At 33.8% G+C, this 21,109-nt stretch overlaps 1 protein-coding gene across 5 annotated transcripts in view; it reads left to right on the top strand.

Annotated features, from left to right (window-relative positions):
- Window positions 1–21,109, top strand: part of SSBP2 (single stranded DNA binding protein 2) — a 336,625-nt gene that overhangs the window by 235,384 nt on the left and 80,132 nt on the right. For 3 of the 5 annotated variants that reach the window (XM_023214970.1, XM_023214972.2, XM_023214971.2), the window contains exon 5: window positions 10,372–10,461. The exons of the other annotated variants lie outside the window; for them this stretch is intronic. In XM_023214970.1, the coding sequence (XP_023070738.1) occupies window positions 10,372–10,461 (90 nt within the window). The remainder of the gene's footprint in view (window positions 1–10,371; window positions 10,462–21,109) is intronic. 5 annotated transcript variants of the gene reach the window in all.

The raw sequence follows: 21,109 nt of genomic DNA, 5'->3' as shown, positions 1-21,109 counted from the left end.
GAAATGCTCTTTAAGGTTATTTTATTAAGTATTTGGTTAAATGTTATTTGTCTGTGTGTGGGCGGTAGGGAGTGTTTAATGGAAAAGCTCACATATAGACCTAGAGTTTGATCATGTGGCCATAACGCTGATTTATTGCTCTAGTAAAAATTTACCCAACCTTTGAAATTCATATGAAGATAATAAGTGCTTCTTGAGAGCTGAATATATAACATGAATGTGAAAATATCTCAATTATATTTCATTTTTCAACAAAGTTTTATATGCTATTTAACTTTTTTAATAACTCATTTTGAGAGGTAATTGCACTAAATTCTGAATTTTGTGCGATAATGAATCATTACGTCTTAGCCTGAGGCACATAGAAGGCACCTACTCTTTGGGTTGCATGTACAAATGTGAATATATCACCCAGAGATTTTTTTTTCTCGAAACAAATTGCTAATGTTACACTCTTTCTTGTTATCTGCCTTTTCTGATTAAGCTGAATACAGAATGCAAGAAGCCCAGGTTCTGCACCATGAAACATGGCTGCTTATTCTGAAAGTTAACATTGAAAATCAAAGGCCACCTCCTACAGTGTTTTCATTCTTTTAATGAAGTTTTAATTGTTTTTATCAGAGTCCTGTTGCCTTTCTCTTGCCATTAAAACATTTATTTGGCAAGAGTGGTTGCTTCTGTTATCTATCAGACTTCCCATGCTTCATGGCTTCCATATGAAAAGTTTGCATTTTGTAGAAATCACCAGCCAATCAGAGCACTCTTTTTTTCTTCTGCATGGCAAATATCAGCTATAATATTTAGGTCATGAAATCTTTGGCCCTTTACATGTTTTTAGATGCCCAGGATCTACTTCTTCGTGGAATATTTTGGTTTTGTTTATTTGATTTTGTTTTTGATGTTATTTCTGGGTCTCTCTTGCTCTTTTGGAAGCCGAAGGGATTGAATACTATTCTGTGGATACTTTGTGAAAATAACATGTAAAATATTTTTGTGATTTAAAAACAGACGAAAAAAAGTAGCACAGTCAATGATGCTGATTCTCCAGATTGTGAGTGGGTGACTAAGTGAGGTGGCCCAGGGTAGAGTATGTGGTGCTAAAAATAAACTTGTGTCCCTGTGCAAACAAATGCCCAGGAATAATGTAAATGATTTCTAGGTTATTTCTAGTACCTAACTTTCCAAAATAAAAAAACTTGTTTTTCATAATCTGAAAATTAAAATGCTTCAAATCTTACTTTATTGAAATGAGTTATTTTAAAGTTAGAAATATCGGCATTTTATTTAACCTTAAATTTTAGGGATTAGGTTTATTTGAAGTAAAGTTAATATGTGGTCATATTTTCTAGCTCTTGACAAAACTGGGTTTGTGGGTGTATGTGAGTAAACAATCATTTTCATTTATGTTAGAAATAAGACATTCCAGAAAGTTTATTAAAATTGTATTTAAAAAATCGCTCAGGTACATTACTCTAAGCTAATACTATGTATTCACTCTTTTATATATTACCTTTTATCATTCGCATAATTAAAATCATGTTACACTCAATTCTGTATTTGGTGTGCTTCCCACAGCATTGTATCACCAACGGGTTCCCACATTTCTCAAATAATGCCATTTGTAACCATTATTTGTAATGTTTGAATCATGTTCTATAATTTAGATGTACTGCAATTTAAGTGTTGTATTACTACTGAATTTTTGGATTACTTTGAATGTTTCTTACTGTAAATATATCACAGAACATATTTTATGTATACTGTTTTTCTCATAGTTCAGAATTTATATTTGGATAGTATCGGAAAGGAAGGGTCACTTAGTCAAATTTATTAATATTTTATAGCACATTATATATATATATATATGTACTGTGACTTCTACAAGTGTACTAGTTTCCCATGATACCAATAACCTGTAAAAATCCTTCTGGCAAGATTCTTAAGCATATTTCCCCAGTCATCAATAACATTGCAACTGTTTATCTAGTTGTTAATAACATTTGCAAAAGATGACCCTTCTGAGGTTTACCAGATCTTTGCTTTACACCTATTAACTAAAAAGATTTTCTCCCAACTTTCCAACATTACAACAAAAAGGAAACTAAGTATGAACATTGGAAAGGTTCACCTTATTCCAGGCAAGTAATTTAAAGAGACCAATACCTAGATACAGAATTGAAACATTTGAGAATTAAAAGTATCAAGAAAATGTCCTTCAAATCTTTAGAAGATAAAAACAGATTATATCCCAAGGAACGAAAATCAAGATAGTATCAGACTTCTCTGTACCACTAAGGACTAGACAACAGTAATTAACTATAGTGTTGATGGAAGTCGTCAAAGACACTTGCCTGCATATAAGGATTTGGAAAACAACATCCATATACTCTCTGTCCAACTAAGAAATGTATAAAAATTAAAACTCAAGCATAGTGAAGTTATGTTATTAAAAAATTAGATAAAATTGAAGTTATTATTTTGGATGCTAAGAGTATGGTTACAAAACTGAAGGTAAAAGTTAAAAATTATTAATGAAGAAGAGATGATAAAAACAAAAATGTATGTCTAAAACACCAGATGTTTATAATAAGGATTGGGAAGCAGAACAGGGAGATGTAGAATAGGAAAAATAAGCTAGCTTCTTCGTTTTTCATAGGGAAAGGCATACAATATTGTTTGTCTTAACTTTAATACCTTTAAAGCTTAGGATAAAGAAAGTTTTTTTTTCTAATTTTAAAGGACATCTCATTAGATGCATTTTAGAAACTTTTCTACTAACAAGTAAAACAGTTAAATAAAATATAGCCATAAAGTTTAAAAATAAATGGATAGGAGATGATTTATTATGCAAACATAAAAGGAAAGCTGAGCTTGCAATATTAATTTTGGACAAAATAGATTCAAGGCAGTGATTACTAAACATGAAAAAGAAAGTGACTTTTAATAAAGGATAGAATCCACAGTAAAGATAAACATTGTGCTAATGAACACAGAATTAAAATATGTAAGGCAAACATTGGTAGAAGCACGAGGAGAAATGGACAGACAACAATGTGGGCATTGTATATATATTTGAAAGAGCAAGGGACAAAAATTAGAGGCAATATGAAGATATTAAGCCAATAGATAAAAATGTAGACAGAGAATAAGGATATTTACTAAGTATCCATGGGAAATTATAACAATCATTGATTAGACCACAAAAATTGTTCAATACATTTCTAAATACAAAAATTGCATAATACGTCTTACCTGGCCACAACTGGAAAACTAGGAAAAAGCAAATCAAAAAATAAAATCTCCAACTATTTGTGAATTAAAGTGCATCTTTTATTACATCTGCAAACTTGATATTGGTGTTCTCACTTTTTTCGTAAATCATTGAATTACGGTAATATCCATTGCTAGTTGCATTCAATAACTGTTTGGCAAATAAATTATAATCATTAGATGGCTTAAGAAAAAAATTGTAAACACCAATGTCAAACTTTGCAGATGCAACCAAGGGTAGATTCAGAGCTAAATTTGTAGTTTTATTTTCTTTGGATTTTAAAAAGAGGAGAAAATAGAGCAGCGTGGTGGCTCACGCCTATAATCCCAGCACTTTGGGATGCTAAGGTGGGTGGATCACTTGAGGTCAGGAGTTCGAGACCAGCCTGGCCAACATGGTGAAACCCTGTCTCTACTAAAAATACAAAAAATAGCTGGTGTGGTGGCAGGTGCCTGTAGTCCCAGCTAATTGGGAGGCTGAGACAGGAGAATTACTTGAACCTGGGAGACAGAGGTTGCAGTGAGCCAAGACAGGACCACTGCACTCCAGCCTGGGCAACAGAGTGAGACTCCATCTCAAAAAAAGAAAAAAAGGGGGGGAAAATAACTACTAATTTAATTAAGATGTTTGAAAATAAATAATAAAACCTTAAAAAGGCAGGAGAATGCAAATAATTTGTTAAAGAGAAGTAAACATGTTAATGAAACAGAAAAAAAGTAAATTAATAGACCAATTCCTGGCAAAGATGATGAGAATGCTAATTCAGTTTAGGAGGGAGAAAATAAATAATCATTTCTGGGGGCCTACAATTCAGAAAGACAGTCCAGGGCAGGTGGGCAGACTCTGCTCCACGAAGTCACCCAGAGATTGAAACTAACGAGTGCTCTGCCATTGTATAAGGCATCCTTTTTTTTCGGTCTGCGTGGCAGAAATTAGATCTCTGAAACATTTGTGTTCCAGACAATAGGAAGAGAAGGAAAGGAGGGAGCATTACAAACCAGATCTTACGACCAAAGTTCTAGAAGTGACATGTGTCTCTTCTGCTTATATTCCATCAGTAAGAACCTGGTATTTGGTGAGAACACAGGGGACTGAGAAATGTAATACAGCTGGGATGCCATGTGCCTGACTGGTAGAAGAAAGGAAAAACATATTTTTGTGGTCTACTTAGCAGTGTCTCTCACACCTGCTACAGAGGACTTTTATAAATTATGTAAAAGTAGTGTATATATGGATAAAATAAATATTTCAATGAAATGAAGTGTTCTGAGAAAATGTAAATGAACCAAATTGAAGAAAAGAGAGGTAGAAAATATAAAAAGATAATAATTCTTTCCAAAATTGCCTTTGTCTTAGGCAGTTTTACTGCTTTACTGCTGTGTCTTTTAACTTTCAATAAGTAGATAAATACCATATTATATAAGCTTCTTCAAAGCATTATAAAAAATAATTTGCCATCAATTCCTTTTGAAAAGGTAGCATAATTCTGATGCTCAAGCTTGAAAAATATAATACATCAAAGGACATTCTAGACCCGTCTCATTGAGAATAGAGATGTAAAACTCCTACGTAAAATGTTACCAAATATAATTCAGTAGCCTATTAAATGCATCATGCATGATGATCAAGCATGACTTATCTCAGAAATACAATTATGATTTAAGAAAACTATCAATATATGATTACTTATCTCATGCTTGCCAAAAGAAACACTAAATAATACTACTCAAAAAATGAAAAGGCAAAAAGCATCTTTTCTTATTCCTGATTTCTTTGAAAATTGTTTTTTATAGTACTAGGCAAAGGATGACTTTTTAGTACGATAAATAATATGTCCTCAACCAATAGCCAAAATATTTTACTGTGCTTTACACTAAAGTTGCCAACATACGATACCTACTATCATTATTTTAAATGTTTCTCAAAAAGTACCTACCGATGGCTTATGTCTTAGCTCATTCTGTGCTACTCTAACAGAATACCCGAGACTGGGTAGTTTATAAAGAACATAAACTTATTTCTCATAGTTCTGGAGGCAGGGAAGTCCCAGATTAAGGCACCAGCATCTGGGTCTGCTGAGGGCTTTCTTGCAGCATCCTCACGTGGCAGAGGGAAAGTACAATGAACTCCTTCCATCAAGCAAGCCCTTTTGTAAGGACACCTAATATCATTCACAAGGGAGGAACCCACAAGACCTATTCACCTCCTAAAGGGCCCACCTCATAATCCTATCACACTGGCAACACCTGAATTTTGGAGGGGACACATTCCTACCATAGCAGCTTTAAAACAGTACAGATGGCTAAATAAGGAAAATCTGTAATCCCCTGCTCAGCCTCTTCCTACTCACCCCTCCCTTTAATCCCCTTTCCAGTTTCTAATAATCGTAGCACTATTTTAATTCCTCTATTATCTTCATATATATATGAATAATAATATATTATTATCTTCATATATGTGAATAATATATTATCTTCATGTACTTAAAATGCTTTTCATACACATAAAATTATTTTTCCTATTTTACCAAATATAGACTTGTCTTGATTCTTCACTGTATAATTAGGCAAACAGTTCTCTAGCATTCTTAGTAAATAAATTGTTATTCAATGTGTAGAATCTTGATAAATGCTAATTGTGTTTAGTAATAAATTGCATCCTAATTTTATTTTTAAACAAATTTGTATTGAATGCCTGTTGCTTTGAAACTTTCATACAGAGTATATACAACTTTTTTCCCTACCAGAAACCAACAGTGATAATAACTGAATTTAAAATAAGAAGGTTTTTAACTTTTATTTCAAGTTTTTATTTAACAGGAGAAAAATATAAAATAAGAGTATATTTCTCTGTTCTTGAAATTCAGAAAATAGGGAATAAGAATAAAATATTTTTAAAAATCAGTCATATAATAGCATTTCAGAGAAACAGGAAAATGGGAAATGATGAAATAAATAACATAAACATATTGACTTATGCCTTCTTAGAGGGTAGAATGATGTAAGTGCCAAAAGTTCCAGAGAAGAAGATGATCACACAAACTGAACAAAATGTAACTACATAGAAACATGAAGATATGAACTTTCATAACTCTGTAAGTTCATTTTAATATTTCCTTGAGAAAACAATAAGAAAACAAATAATTGTTTCATACTTTAGTTGATTTGAGAACACCAAATTTAAAATATTGGATTTATAAAAAGTCAGTAAAATTATATTTGTGATTTGGGAAAATGAAAAAGCAATAAAAAAGTTGTCACTCAAAAAAAAAAAAAAACTTGAAATTTAGGACAGATGGCTAAGTAAATGCTTCAAGAGCAGTTAGAAAATACATTATCTGGCAGTGCATGATAAAAGCATGCAAATTGATCTGTTAGAAGAAACAAAACACTTTTAATGATAATATTGTTATATCTGCACTGAAGTCTTATATATTCAGTTTAGTTAGAGGAAATATTGTAAACCCATATTATTTGTATGTTTTTCTCTTTTAAGAGAGAGCTATAATGAAAACTCAATCCTAAGTAGTCATGGATATATTATATAGTAAAGGATTTTCTATGCTACTCCAATGGGAATTCACATAAATTCAGTGAAACTAATGCTTTCTAGTAGTTCTTAACTATAATTAAACTGTTTGCTCGCCTTTTGTGATTTTATCACAACATCTTAGAGTAATAATACATGCTTTATGATTCAGACCCAACAACAACTTTCTGTGAATCACGCACAAATTTGACTCATGAGTTGGAAGTAAACTTGAGAGAAGTCTCAGAAATTTCAGCAACATAACCCAAGAAATGTGGTACTTCTCCCATCTAAATAAATTTCTAATTCCAAAAACTTCTTATTTACCTTACAATTTCAAAGCATGCATTATTTATTTGCTACTGTATATAAATTAGCAACTTAGGCAGTTTGAGAAATATATTCTTTTACAATGCTGAGAGCACCATTTAGTGTACCTCTATAGTGTTTATTATCAGCACATGTTAATGATCAACAAAGTGTGCCAACCAAATGGTACCCTAAGCTGAGTCCACATAATACAGTAAAGAGGGAATTATCTTTTGCCAATAAATCCCAGCAGAGTGAATGGATAATTTAGTTTTTTAAAAAATGCGGTCCAAAAAGTGAAGTTTGGGCCAAAATGCTGTGGACTAGTGCTTTGTACTGGGTATACTGGATCATTACCGGCATTCAACACACTTCACTTTGTGTCCTTAGGTCAAGGCTAGAAGTTGCTATCACATCGGATAACTCATCATGTTGTATACGATGAATCATCTAGCTATAAAAATCCTTATTTTCAAGACACTTCTGTTGTTGTGCCTAAAGTATGAATATTAAGAAAGAGGAACTTCCACAAAATTATCGTGCCGCTGTGAAGGAATAGGTGCAAACTGTAAAAATGTGGTACATCTTGAAATGTAGGAAGGGAAATCAGTTAGTAGTCACTGTAACTGGATTCATTCATTCGTTTGATTTGTTGATTGCTTGACTATCCTATTTAAAATTACAATCCTTGCCTATTTTACTGGGAATTCTCTATTCCCCATCCTTTTTTCTTCTTAGATCGTGGATAAATATATTTAGTTTGTTTTACTCATTGTCTTTCTTCCCTCACTAGAATGCTGACTTTATGAGGGCAAAGATTTTTTTTCTATTACATTAACTACTATATTACAAAACTTAAAAATCCTTGACTACATGCAAGAAGAGAGAATAAATTCAGTATTCTTATTGAATTTATTAAATATGTTTAAAGGCATAAGATGAAAATTCAGAAGCCATTTTAAAGGTTTAACTTGCTTAAATCTTCATCCAAATGATTTATTTTATTTTGCTTTTACATAATAGCAAGAAAAAAAAACCCAGGAAACATATATAATTAAGAACTTTGAAGAAAACCCTACCAACCTAGCATATGATATACCTTTAAACAATGTAGCCTGCCAAAAAAGAAAAAAATAAATAAGCAATCAATCAAATATTTAACTGTGAATTTTAGAAAGCATGAGTTTCACTGAATTTATGTGAATTCCCATTGGAGTAGCATAGAAAATCCTTTACTATATAATATATCCATGACTACTTAGGATTGAGTTTTCATTATAGCTCTCTCTTAAAAGAGAAAAACATACAAATAATATGGGTTTATAATATTTCCTCTAACTAAACTGAATATATAAGACTTCAGTGCAGATATAACAATATATCTACACTGTTTTATATATATCTACTGTTTTGCACTGAAAATCAGTCATATAATAGCACTGAAGATATGTTATATCTTCAGTGCAGATATAACTACACTAAAATGTTTTAGTAACTCAGTAAATTCTGTTTTGTCACTTTGTACACATGCTCAGTGTTATAGTATACATTTGAAAGTACAGGTGAGTGTGATTTCCAAATTTGTCTTTTTTAATATGTCTTTTTATTGTAAAACAATTTTCTATTCTGCAGTTAATTATAACAATAGTGATAGCCTATGTCTAGCTTTTCATACTAAGAGCAACTTCTACATGACAGTAATTTCAGCCACAAAGATACAGATCAAATCTTTCTTCCTAGATCTGGCTGTAATCATATTTATTTAAACTGAAAGAGGTTGTGTTCGATGATACTTTTTCCTCTTACCCTAACATTGTTGTATTAAAATTTTACACAAATTTAGTTAAAATGAAAAAAAGCGATTTGCTTCTCATTTTTTAAAACATGAGTGTTGCTATATAAAGCTCAATAGAGCAATAACTGACAAATGGTAGGTATTCCATTAATGTGCACTAATTGAAATTGCATGTTTTTTCTTAGAATAATAGACTCATGTTTCATCTTAAAATCTAAGAAATACTATTTCTTCTTTTATATTCATATGCCTTATCAGAAGTTTAAAATTTTGACATTCATAGGTAAGCAACATTTCAGATAATCACATTTAAATCTAGACTTCGTCAGGAAATACTAAAATCATTGGCCTTAATTATTAACAACTATCAGTACTATAAAATAAACATATTTAGTATTTTTTTATCAATTTATATACTGGGAAATGAGTGCTACGAACATACTGAGATTTTACATCTTATAATGGAATATGAATGCATGAATGAATACACTGAAATATAGGTGAAGATAGTGCAAGAGATACCCTAGATACAAGTTTTGCTTTGATTTCTCTTCATAGCAGAACTGTTCAATTCAAACTGATCTATCTTCAGCATATTTCTGATCCTTTCTTGACTGTTTTTAGTATTTGTAATATGTCTGATCAGGTTGAGAGATGAAATCTGTGATTGTAGAACAGTTGTATGTGTAACTCCCCTATGTAAGTATTAAATCTATAATGTTGATTTCATTACGAAGAGTCTAACCCAAAGTTTTTCATACTCGTATTTTATAAAATGCCAGGATTCTATGAAATAATTTGCAAGTGAAGCAGACTTTGAATTTTTCAATTTGATTTTTTTCATAATTTGTATGAGACTATTCTCTCCAAATCTAATTTTTTTTCTCCTATTCAATCCTTTATTTACTTTTTTGTCCTCACCACCCTATATATTTTGGCTACCAGTTACAGTATATCAGAAAGTGAATAATGTGAGTGTTGCCACCTATAGGCAGGAAATTTAATTATACTTGTTTATGACATAAAAGCATAATCTTAAAAAAAGAGAATTATTTTTGTCAACTCCTACAATCCACCCCACCATCTGCAAACATTTTACCAATTTATTCACCTATTTGTTTTTGATGTTGCCATTTCAGATGCCTGTGCCTTCAAATAAAGTATTAAAGCATTTACTAAGGCTTTTATTATTTTGTCATAGTACTATTTGCATTTACTATATCATATCATCAAAATATCCATTATTAATTTGACTTCACAAAGTTTAAAGAGACTTGTTAAAACCAACTAATTAAACCAGTCATATACTAAACTATTGTATCTTAGTTTACTTCTAGGATGGGGAAAATTACCAGTATTTGTTCCCAGGCATGAAAGAGCATCCCGTCCTGCAATCTATTATCATTAGTCTTTGGTTTTGTGCCTTCTCTGTAATGATATAGGTTTGTTTCTCCTTTATTCTTTGCAGAGTGCTGCAGCAGCTCCCAGTCCAGTGCTAGGAAACATTCCCCCAGGAGATGGCATGCCAGTAGGTCCTGTACCACCAGGGTTCTTTCAGGTACTCAGAGAAACTCTGACTAGGAATGTTAAGGCATAGGAACTCCTGTTTGATTTTATTAAAGATATGAAGGAAGATAAGGCTATTTTAATTCTTAAGGTAAACAATAATGTATAGCCAACTCTTGATTATTCAGACTGGTTATCAATTATATCCCTTTCTTCTTATGCTTTATATGTTGTTAGATTTTGTATTTATTTACTTAGTCATTTTGTTGTTAATTAAGAAAGAAAAGGAGTTGAGAAATACAAATTAGCACATTAAATTAACTGTGGTAAATATTTTGTGGGAGAACAGACTAAATATGAGGTTCTGAAAAGAAATGGATATTAACTGTACAAGCTATTCATATCTCCATAGACAAGATAATTAAGATTTGGCTGTACTTTCAAAATATAACTAAATTATAACATTAATTTATCAAGAATTACAGGCTATATCAAAATATGTTTGAGAATTATCTTTGGGGCTTTTAAGCTGGAATTTTTATTAATATTATATAACATTTTAAGATCAGATTTCAAATATATGTGAGTATTCTTAAATTTCAACAAGACCACTTATTTTAGCAATGATGATAACAATTTTATGACGACAATACAGTATTTAACTTCTTAAAATTTCACAGCATCCACTTCTTAAATCTGACAGTTTTCTAACTCAAACCAACATAAATTCCAAAATTTATTTTTAAATTAATTATAGTTAATTTTATAATACCCTTTAAGAAAATTAAGAACTTAGGAACTAAGAACTAGAGTTGAAAGGCATTACAGGACCTAAGGTAATATGCTGTATTGTTAATGAATTACATTAGGTACTTATAAACTAATTTGTCGGTTCAGTTTTGTATTTTCAGAGTTCTTCATAATCATTTGTTAGCTAATTCACACCATCATTGCAGGGTCATCCATGTACTTATAAATGTGAAAATAAAGAAATACAATTATAAATAATTTTCCAAAGTATATCAATTGAATAAAAGGTCTTAATTAAAACAGAGTTCCAGCTGTAGTCCTTTAGAACATGCTTATTTATTCAACTACTCTGTATTAATACCCAAGTAGTCCAGAAAAGTCTTCTTAGAGCTCACATTCTGTCATGGGGGCCCTATCTTATAATCTAGGAATAGACTATAACTCTTGATTATTAATTAAACCACCACCATTTCAGATATTGATAATAAAGCTAACACTTAACAACTGCTAACTACATGCCATGCTTCATTCTAAATGCTTTACATATATAAACTCTAATCCTCAGAATATCCCTAGATGTAAAAATATGTATTATTATCATTCCCACTGCACAGATAGAGAAACCAAGGCATTGATAGCTAAGTGATTTATACAAAGTCAGAAAGTTACAGGGCTTGGATTCAAATCAAAGTAGTCTGGACTTTTGCCATTGAATTTATCTTTTAAGTCTCGTAGTTGATTGTTATTCATGAAATATTTCCAGTTCATTTTATTTTTTCCTCATCCCCTTATTTCTCTTGCCAAAGATGGGTAGGAATTAACAGAGTAAATCAGAATAATGTATATTTGAGAGTTACTGAAAGTCTCTAAGAGGCACTTTTAAAAGAGGGAGCAGGTTGGGGAGGAAGCCACGTTCTTTCATTCTAGGGTTAAGCGAAGATGTATAAATCCATACATTTTCATTTTCACATTTTGTAGACTGAACTGTTCTCCCTTTCCCTATCTTTTGTCTCAAAGTCTCGCTAAGGGTAATTGAAACAGTTAGCTTTTAGTTTTTCCAATGTGATAAATATTTGAGTACTGCTGTATGCCAGGCACTGTAGTAGGCATCTAAAAACGAGCAGGTGTAGTGTGTACCTTCCTGAAGCTTATTGTATAGCCCGTGAGCCATTATTAAAAATAAATAACTGTAATACAGTGAAATATGTGTTTTAACAGAGTAAAGTTTAAGGTTCTGTGATGACCTGGATGAGAGAGCCATTACATCTACCTGAGCTGGAGATAAGAGTAGTATGGAAAACATTGTCCACCAAAATAAGCAGGGGAATTACATTTCAGAAAGTCAGAATAGTATAAGCAAAAGTGTGACTGCATCAAAATGATCTGTGCAGAGGTGTTCAGAGTAATACATACAGAAGGTAGGGGGGAGGGTAGGCAGGAGTTCCAAGACATACAATTGTAAAGATATGCTCTAGCATGCCACATGTTAAGAACTTTAGTCTTTATTCAGTAGGAGCCATCAGAGATCTTTAGGAAGGGCAATGACCTGAATTCATACTAAATGGTAGATTGAGGCTCTGGTAGGCACCTGTGAGAGAGTTGTATCCAAAATCCCTGCCCTCAAGAAGCCCTACAATGTGATGGATGAGGGAAGAGGCCATTACAGCATAGTAAGAAAATGGCTGTAGTGTTCTCTTAGGGCAGATCAGAAGGCCACCAAACCAAATCTTGGGAGATACGTGAAAAGTATTGTCAAAATAGTAAATGAAATCCAATTTGGCACTTAAGGATGAGTTATGAGTTAGGCAAAGGAAAAGAGGGGAAGAACTTTCTAGGAAGAGGGAAAATAATTTACAAAGATCCAGAGGGAAAAGGAGAGAGAGAGAGACCAAGGAAAACTGGAGCTTAATTAGCTAAAGGGAGAGTAGCTGGTGATGAAGCTTGAGAGGGACTGTAGGGCCCTTGTAGGTTAGTAGAGTTTGAACTTGATCCTAAAGGCAGTAGATGAAGCTTGAGAGGGACTGTAGGGCCCTTGTAGGTTAGTAGAGTTTGAACTTGATCCGAAAGGCAGTATTAAACTACTGGAGGATTTTAAGCAGGAGACAAACATGTTCGTATTTGCATTTTTAGAAAAATCAGTCCAGCTACATTGTGTAGCCAGAATTGCAGAGGAACAAGTCTGAAGATAGGGAGAGAATTTAGGAGTCTTTTACAGTACTCCAAGTGAAAACGTAATGGTGGCCTTAACTAAGATAGTGGTAGTAAGTATGGGAAGATATGAAATAGATTTGAGAGACAGAAATAAATGCAGGATAATGCAAAATAAGGGAATTCAAGGATAATAATTCTGGTTTCTGGCTGTAATCTGGGCAGATATAGGTACCATTTTCTGAGCTACAGACTACAGAATGGGGAATACGTTTGAGGTGTACAGATGAGGTTCCCATGAGTCCTCTAATTACACATATCTATTAAGCTGATAGACCTGTCCTAGGTTTGAGTTCTAGGACGGTAATCTAAACTAGAGATAAAAATTGCAGGGCCATATCATATTAAGGGTACTCGAATCCTCAGGGATGGATGAATTGTCTGGGGAGAAAGTACAGAATGAGAGGGTAAGAGAATATACAACTGAACTACCAAAAACACTAATATTTAAAAAGAAGAATCCATTACAGATGCAGCCCTGTTAGGTTGGCTATGATAGCAGCTCAAGGAAGAGACTTTCTGAACTGATTCAAGATCATTGGCAGTAGAATTAGAAAGGAATAAACAGTTCATAGTTATGTTTGATAGGCCTTAATTAACTAAAGTTGGGGTAGAAGAGAAAGAGAAGAATCAAGGATGATTCTGAGATTTCTACTTTGGGTCTCTGGATAAGTTTAGTGTCTTTATCTGAGTAATGAAAGACAGGAGATTGAAAAAGTTTCAGATATGTTTGAATTTGATACACAAGCCATTTCTCTTTCTCTGGGCAGACTATTTCAGCTAATCCCAAGTACTTTTTTCCTCTATTCAACATTTAAATATGTCTCCCTATAAATGCCTCTTTAAAGTATTAACTCAAAGTACCAAAAATTTAGAAAAGACATATGATATTATTATCTTTTGGTACATATAATGATGGGATCAGATGACTCAAGTATGTCCTAAATATCACTGGTTTCCTGCAGTTGCTGAACTACAGTGTGATTCTGGCCGTAATGTCAAAATACATATAGTTAGTGAGGAGTAGCTGCCTTCCATGAGTAGAAATAGCAGCAGACAATCATAATTCAAGTTCAGACCCCTGTTTCTAATCTAATTCCAAAGAGATGTTGATCTCCAAGAATGATCCAAATCTGGAGAACCTGTAATGGAGTATCAGTTCATAGTTCATAAACTCTAATACCCAAGATCAGGCACAATCCTGATTATTAGTTCAGGACAAGGCAAAGAGGAATAGAAGCAACTGGAGAAGAGCTGGGTGTGGCTCCTTCAAGTGACAAGGTCCAGAAGGCTGGCCAGGATAAAGACTCAGATTCTCCAAAAAGCCAGACTTGGATATCAGGGAATTCCAGGTTCAAAAGAGACTTAGTCAAAATGGTGTTAAATAGTTTTTCCAGCCTCTCCTGGTTGCAGTTAGAAATTATGAAGGGTGGTTACCTCCTATTGCCTTTGACTTTTAGATAATGATAATATTTTATAACTTATATTCTTAGTAAATGCAAAGCTTATTTGGAGATAGCTTGAATGGACTAGACCGAAAAAGAATTTAGCCTGTTAGAATTAGTGAATAAATGAAAGTAAAGAAGAAGAATTTATAATTAGCAAATGAAGTCCCACCTATTTCCGAGCTCTCCTTACTTTGTAATCGTACTGTAAAAAATACATTGAAACATTTCTCCTAAATAGACAAACATACTCCCTTTTATCCTGTTTACATTACAGAACAAGCTCCCTCTTTGACTGTAAGTATAGACTTAAATTCATTACCAAGTAGAATGATCACAAACTCTGAACTTGTGAATCCATAACAACTACATTTGAAAAATACAATGAATTAAACTCTAAAATAGACAATTAAGATATGACTTCATACACTTAAAAAGTCCATTCTGAAAGGCAGTCTTTAGTGTCTATTTGTGACATTGTTCATACTTAAACTTTGATGTTTTTATTGAAATGAGAGAGCCTCTGTTGCTGAGCAGGAAACCAATTAAGTAAAATCAGTGGGACTAGTCAGACATGCAAAAGGAGGTATAAAGTTAGTAAAATAAAGCCATTTAAAGTATGACATGTAGTTATTTACTTGGAGTCTGTTTTCAAATGAATAATTTGTATAAGAAACCCTGTAAGTCCTCAGAGTGATACTATGGAACGGATGAATGACTTTAGAGCAGCTTTCTTAAATTGGGAAGTCCTGCTTTTTGGGATCCAGAGGGAAGAGAGTAGACATGGCCATTGATCTAACTAAAAGTTTGGCAGTTTTTGTGGAATCAAGTATCTTGATACGGTGTGAATACACATCCATTGTAGGCACCCAGAACTGAGTTTGTACTCTTTTATATCCCTGTCTTATTCAAAGATGTCATAGTATGCTAAGAAATTTGAGTTATGCATTAAAAGCATTGATCTGCTATTTATTCATTCTCATGGCATTCATACAAAAGGGCAGGCAAAGGACTTTGAGTCCTGTAGTATAAATAGGTAGCAGCCTTCCTTATACCAAGTGGATTTTCTTCTCACTTGTGTATAATGAGCAAAATAATTTACTACTAATAAAATGCATTAAATAACACAAAAGTACTAATTCTTTTCTTTAAAAAATTAGAGTATTAATTCTGTTACCTTGTAAAGTTCTGTAATTTTATGGATGAGTAAGTAACAAGGAAGCTTCTCTCGTGAATTTACTATAACTTATAGAACATTAATGCAATGGACATTTCTTATTTTAACCAAAAAAATATTGAGGCGGGTAAAAATGCTTTTTCCTACTTTATGTTCTTTACTACAAGAAAACTTTTAAGAAGGAAACTGTAACTTCTTTATCACTCTAATAACTAAATATATTCATATCCTTTATATAAAAACACAACATAATCTTTTAATAGGTGCTAATGTGGATAATATCTTTGAGTCTGTAACTAATCTGGGATATACCCATAAATACCTAATTTTGAACTCTGTATAGACCTTTGTTCTCTTTTATCATGTATTTTGATTTTTATCTTGGCTATATTTACTATATTTTAGTCATTAGATCTTTAGTTTTATTAGCTGAAACTGTTGAAAAACTGATAATATGTTGATGTTGGGTTGTAAATTTAAGACTTTGACGTGGATAAGATTATAAATACATGTTAATGATAAAGGATACCAAGTAATTTAGTTTCAGACCAAGGTGATCATTCATATTTTAAAATCTAAGTAGAATGAAACTCGGATATAGTAGAAAATATGTGACAGCAGGTTTTAAGTCACATTTTGTTTGCAGGCCTAAGATTGGCAGTGGTAAAGCTGCCTTGCCATCTAGTGGTAGTTTGCAGATATCTCCACTTGTTCAGGGCCTTTTTCCAGAGTTTCTATTTTTAGCAAGGCTGCACTGTAGCAAGCTGACCTAATGCTTTGACATAGTAATAACGCAATAAGAAAAAAAAATAGTAAGAAATTTCCTCTTTTCTCCGTGGTGGTATTATTGACTAGGAAAGGCTCAATATAAACGACATTCATAAAGCAACAAGGACAAAAAGCTCATAGTGTACAATATTTTTGATATTTTAAAAGAAAAAGAATCAAAAATGAGAAAAATAATAATATAACACTCGAAACTGAAAAAGAAAACCAGTAATATATGGTTTTACAAGTCCTAGTTAAATGTTTTTGGGAGATAAATGTTTAATTTATTTCTGAAAATAAATTCTGCATTTTGAAGATACCTTAGTATCTATATTCATCTACTCTGCTATTCCTATTCAGACTTTGTAAATCCAACCATTTATATACATATAGTTACATAATCTACATGCCTTCTCAATTTCCTTCTGTTATTAGTCTTGGCATTACCTTCACTTCCAGTGGTTTGCCTTTCCTCTTATCTTTCCTCACTATGGCTGTTTCAGAAATTAGTCTCAGAAAGTACTCTGAGCCAGGAGAAACTCCCTTTCCCTCTCAGGAAGTTATAGATACCATCTTAGATCTTAGATAAATGAACCAAAAGATTATTTGTTATATCCTTCTTAGTTTGAATGAGTAGGGTACTGAAAATCTGGAGTAGAATTAATTTATTAGACTAGAATATCTAACAGCATTAATATATATAGTTCGAAAAATTCAGACATTAGAAATAGTATTTCTCAGAATTAAATACACCCAGGGTTTAGATAGTGGAGGTGAGGAAGTTGGCTTATTTATCAAACCTCAAGAAATAAAAACTAAGTTTAATTTTCTTAAAAATATAATTTTGAATCTTTAAAGAACAGAGATTCTAAATGTTGAAAATAGAGCAAATCTTTCCCTGTTATAAAGATAAAAGCAACTAAAAAAATAAAGGTGCCTAACAGCTGCTGGCTTTGATAATGCTGTCCTGCAGTTGTGGTAATAGTTTTTCTGGCCTCAACTATTAGAACAAATTAAAACTGCTCAGCTTCGATAACTAAGTAAGCCTTTTAAAAAATTGCAGTTCAGGCAACTAAAGACCCTACAGCAGTAACTGGATGGACAGAGAGCAAAGAAGGGAGTGTCAGGTATTCAGAGTCTTTACTTGGGTTTTCCAGTTAGAATCAAATGAAACACTTTCCTATTAGAAACCCAATTTTTTGTTTTTTATTTGTTTGCCATACCGAGTATTTAGGAGAAACGTAGGTTGGTCATTCTAGACCAGTATTAGGTTTTCCTTTCACTTTCATGCTACTCCTGCAAGCCAAAGATGTCCAGGACATTTAGTATGAAACAATAAAGCATCATAGTTTAAAATCACGTCTAAGAGCTTAGCTGTTGTTCAGATCATTTGAAATTATAGTTTTTCTTTTGAAAATATTATTGAAAATTCTTCCCAGAGTGCTGTAGTTTTTATTGAAGTTTCTTGATTAAAAAAAATGTATATAGAGAGCAAATGGTAAATATGCAAAGGCTATTTATAACACAATTTAGTTTAGGTTTTATTTTAGTATTGGTTACAGCAACAAAAATGCTCCACATTCTTTGGGGAATTAAATATAAGAAACAGGTTATTAACTATATTATTAATTACCTATTTAGGGGGAATAGATTTGTCTTAAGCATATATTAGAAAGACATTAGCTTTTTAAAAGAATAATTTATTACTAGGTAGTGTTCAGGAACAATTTGTCTTATGTTCTATGTCAGGGGTCAACAAAATTTTTCTGTGAAAGGCCAGATAGAAAATATTGTAGGCTTTGCAGGTCACACGGTTTCTCACGACCACTCAACTCGGTTGTAGCATAAAAGCAACCAAAGACATTATGTAAATTAAAGAGCATGGCTGTGTTTTAGTAAAACTTCACTTACAAAAAAAAAACAGGTTGTGGGCAATATTTGGCCTGTGAGCCATAATTTGCCTACTTCTGTTCTACATGAATGTGATAAAAGGTAGCCTATGAGAGATCCAAAGGGTAAGGACCAGAGTTTCTCTAAGGGGGTTCTGTGGAATACTAATACGAGAGTCCTAGGAGCCACCCAACTCTTAGGGGACTAGAATTCTTGGGGGTAGGGAGGATGGGGCCACAAATCCTTTGGTTTTTGTTATGGTTTTGTTTGTTTGTTTGTTTTGTTTGTTTGTTTTGAGATGGAGTCTCACTCTGTCGCCCCTGGCTGGAGTGCATTGGCGTGATCTCGGCTCACTGCAACCTCCCCCTCCTGGGTTCAAGCGATTCTCCTGCCTCAGCCTCCCAAGTAGCTGAGATTACAGACATGCACCACCACACCCGGCTAATTTTTTGTATTTTTAATAGACATGGGGTTTCACCGTGTTAACCAGGATGATCATGAGGTCTCCTGACCTCATGATCCGCCTGCCTCAGCCTCCAAAAGTGCTGGGATTACAGGCGTGAGCCACCGCGCCCAGCTGCATCTGTTATTTTTTGACATTTTAATAGTAGCCATTCTGACTGGTGTGAGATGGTATCTCATTGTGGTTTTGACTTGCATTTCTGTAATGATCAGTGATGAGCCTTTTTTTTCATATGCTTGCTGGCCACATGTATGTCTTCTTCTGAAAAGTGTCTGTCTATGTCCTTTGCCCACTTTTTAATGGGGCTGTTTGTTTTTCCTTGTAATCTTGTATAAATGCCGTATATTAATAGATGCTGGTGGATATTAGACCTTTGTCAGATGCATAGTTTGCAAATATTTTCTCCCATTCTATAGGTTGTCTGTTTACTCTTTTGATAGTTTCTTCTGCTGTGCAGAAGCTCTTACGTTTAATTAGATGCCATTTGTCAATTTTGATCCAACAGATTTTTATGATAGTTTGGATATGTGTTGGCAAGATAAAAAGACAAGGATGAATGCAAGGCTTTTGTCCTATGCAGCTGGAAAAATGGAGTTGTTTACTGATGTGCATAAAACTTCAAGAGGAGGTGTGAGATGGACTATTAGAAGCTTGATTGTGAACTTGTTAAAATTGAGACGGCTGTTAGACATGCAGAGGTTTTGAGTAGGGAACAAGATGTGAGAGGCTGGACTTTTACGTTTGAGGCTTGAGCCAGAGATATAACTCTGAGAGTCACTAGTATATGGATTATATTTGAAGCTATGAGCCTGGATGACATCAACAAGATAGTGAGCATAGATGGAACAAGAAGCTGTGCAATGATGGATCCCAGGACACTCGAATGTTAAGAAATTAGGAAAATGAAGAGGAACCAGCCAAAAAAAAAGCAACCCTTGAGACAGGAAGATAACCAGGCAAGGAAGTATGCTGGAAGTCAAATGAGGAAAATGCTTTGAGGAGAAGAATGATCAGCTGTGTCCAGTACTGCTGATAGGTCAGATGAGTCAGTGACTCACAGTTGACCATTGGATTTAACAATAAGGAAGTCATTAGTGGCCTTGTTCAATGCAGTGCTGGGGGTGAAAGCCTCATAAAAGTGCATCCAGGTTAAGCTGAGAAGAGAGAAATTGGAGGCAATGAGTATGGCCAATTCAAGGAGTTTTGCTTTAAAGGAAAGTGAGACATGAGGCAGTAGCTGGAGGGAGAAGTCAACAGAGATCAGAGAAATGCTGCTAGGAGTGAAATGTTGGCTCTTATAAACTATATTGAGGAACAGAGAAAAACAGCCCTGTTGGCAACTGTGGGAAAAGGGTATCTGCTATTCCCATCCTCCCAAGCAATCGCGTACCATTTTCAGTATAAGAAACAATGCTAGGGGGCCGTGCGCAGTGGCTCACGCCTGTAATCCCAGCACTTTGGGAGACTGAGACAGATGGATCACGAGGTCAGGAGATCGAGACCATCCTGGCTAACACGGTGAAACCCTGTCGCTATTAAAAATACAAAAAATTAGCCGGGTGTGGTGGTGGGCACCTGTAGTCCCAGCTACTGGAGAGGCTGAGGCAGGAGAATGGCGTGAACCCAGGAGGTGGAGCTTGCAATGAGCAGAGATCAGGCCACTGCACTCCAGCCTAGGCAAAAGAGCGAGAAAAAAAAAAAAAAAAAAAAAAAAAAAAAAAAAGGGAAAAGAAACAACACCAGGCAATAGAGAATAGAGTAATTGAATACCCTTTGTACACAGTAAGATGCTTATCAAAAAAGAGTACCCAGCCGGGCGTGGTGGCTCAAGCCTGTAATCCCAGCACTTTGGGAAGCCGAGACGAGTGGATCACGAGGTCAGGAGATCAAGACCATCCTGACTAACACGATGAAACCCCGTCTCTATTAAAAAAAAACGAAAAAAAAACTAGCCGGGCGAGGTGGCGGGCGCCTGTAGTCCCAGCTACTCGAGAGGCTG

The sequence above is a fragment of the Piliocolobus tephrosceles genome, chromosome 4 (genome assembly GCF_002776525.5).
Source record: "Piliocolobus tephrosceles isolate RC106 chromosome 4, ASM277652v3, whole genome shotgun sequence".
NCBI classification, from domain to species: domain Eukaryota; kingdom Metazoa; phylum Chordata; class Mammalia; order Primates; family Cercopithecidae; genus Piliocolobus; species Piliocolobus tephrosceles.
Note: the sequence above shows the minus strand (reverse complement) of the source record. Positions and strands in the feature narration are given on the sequence as shown.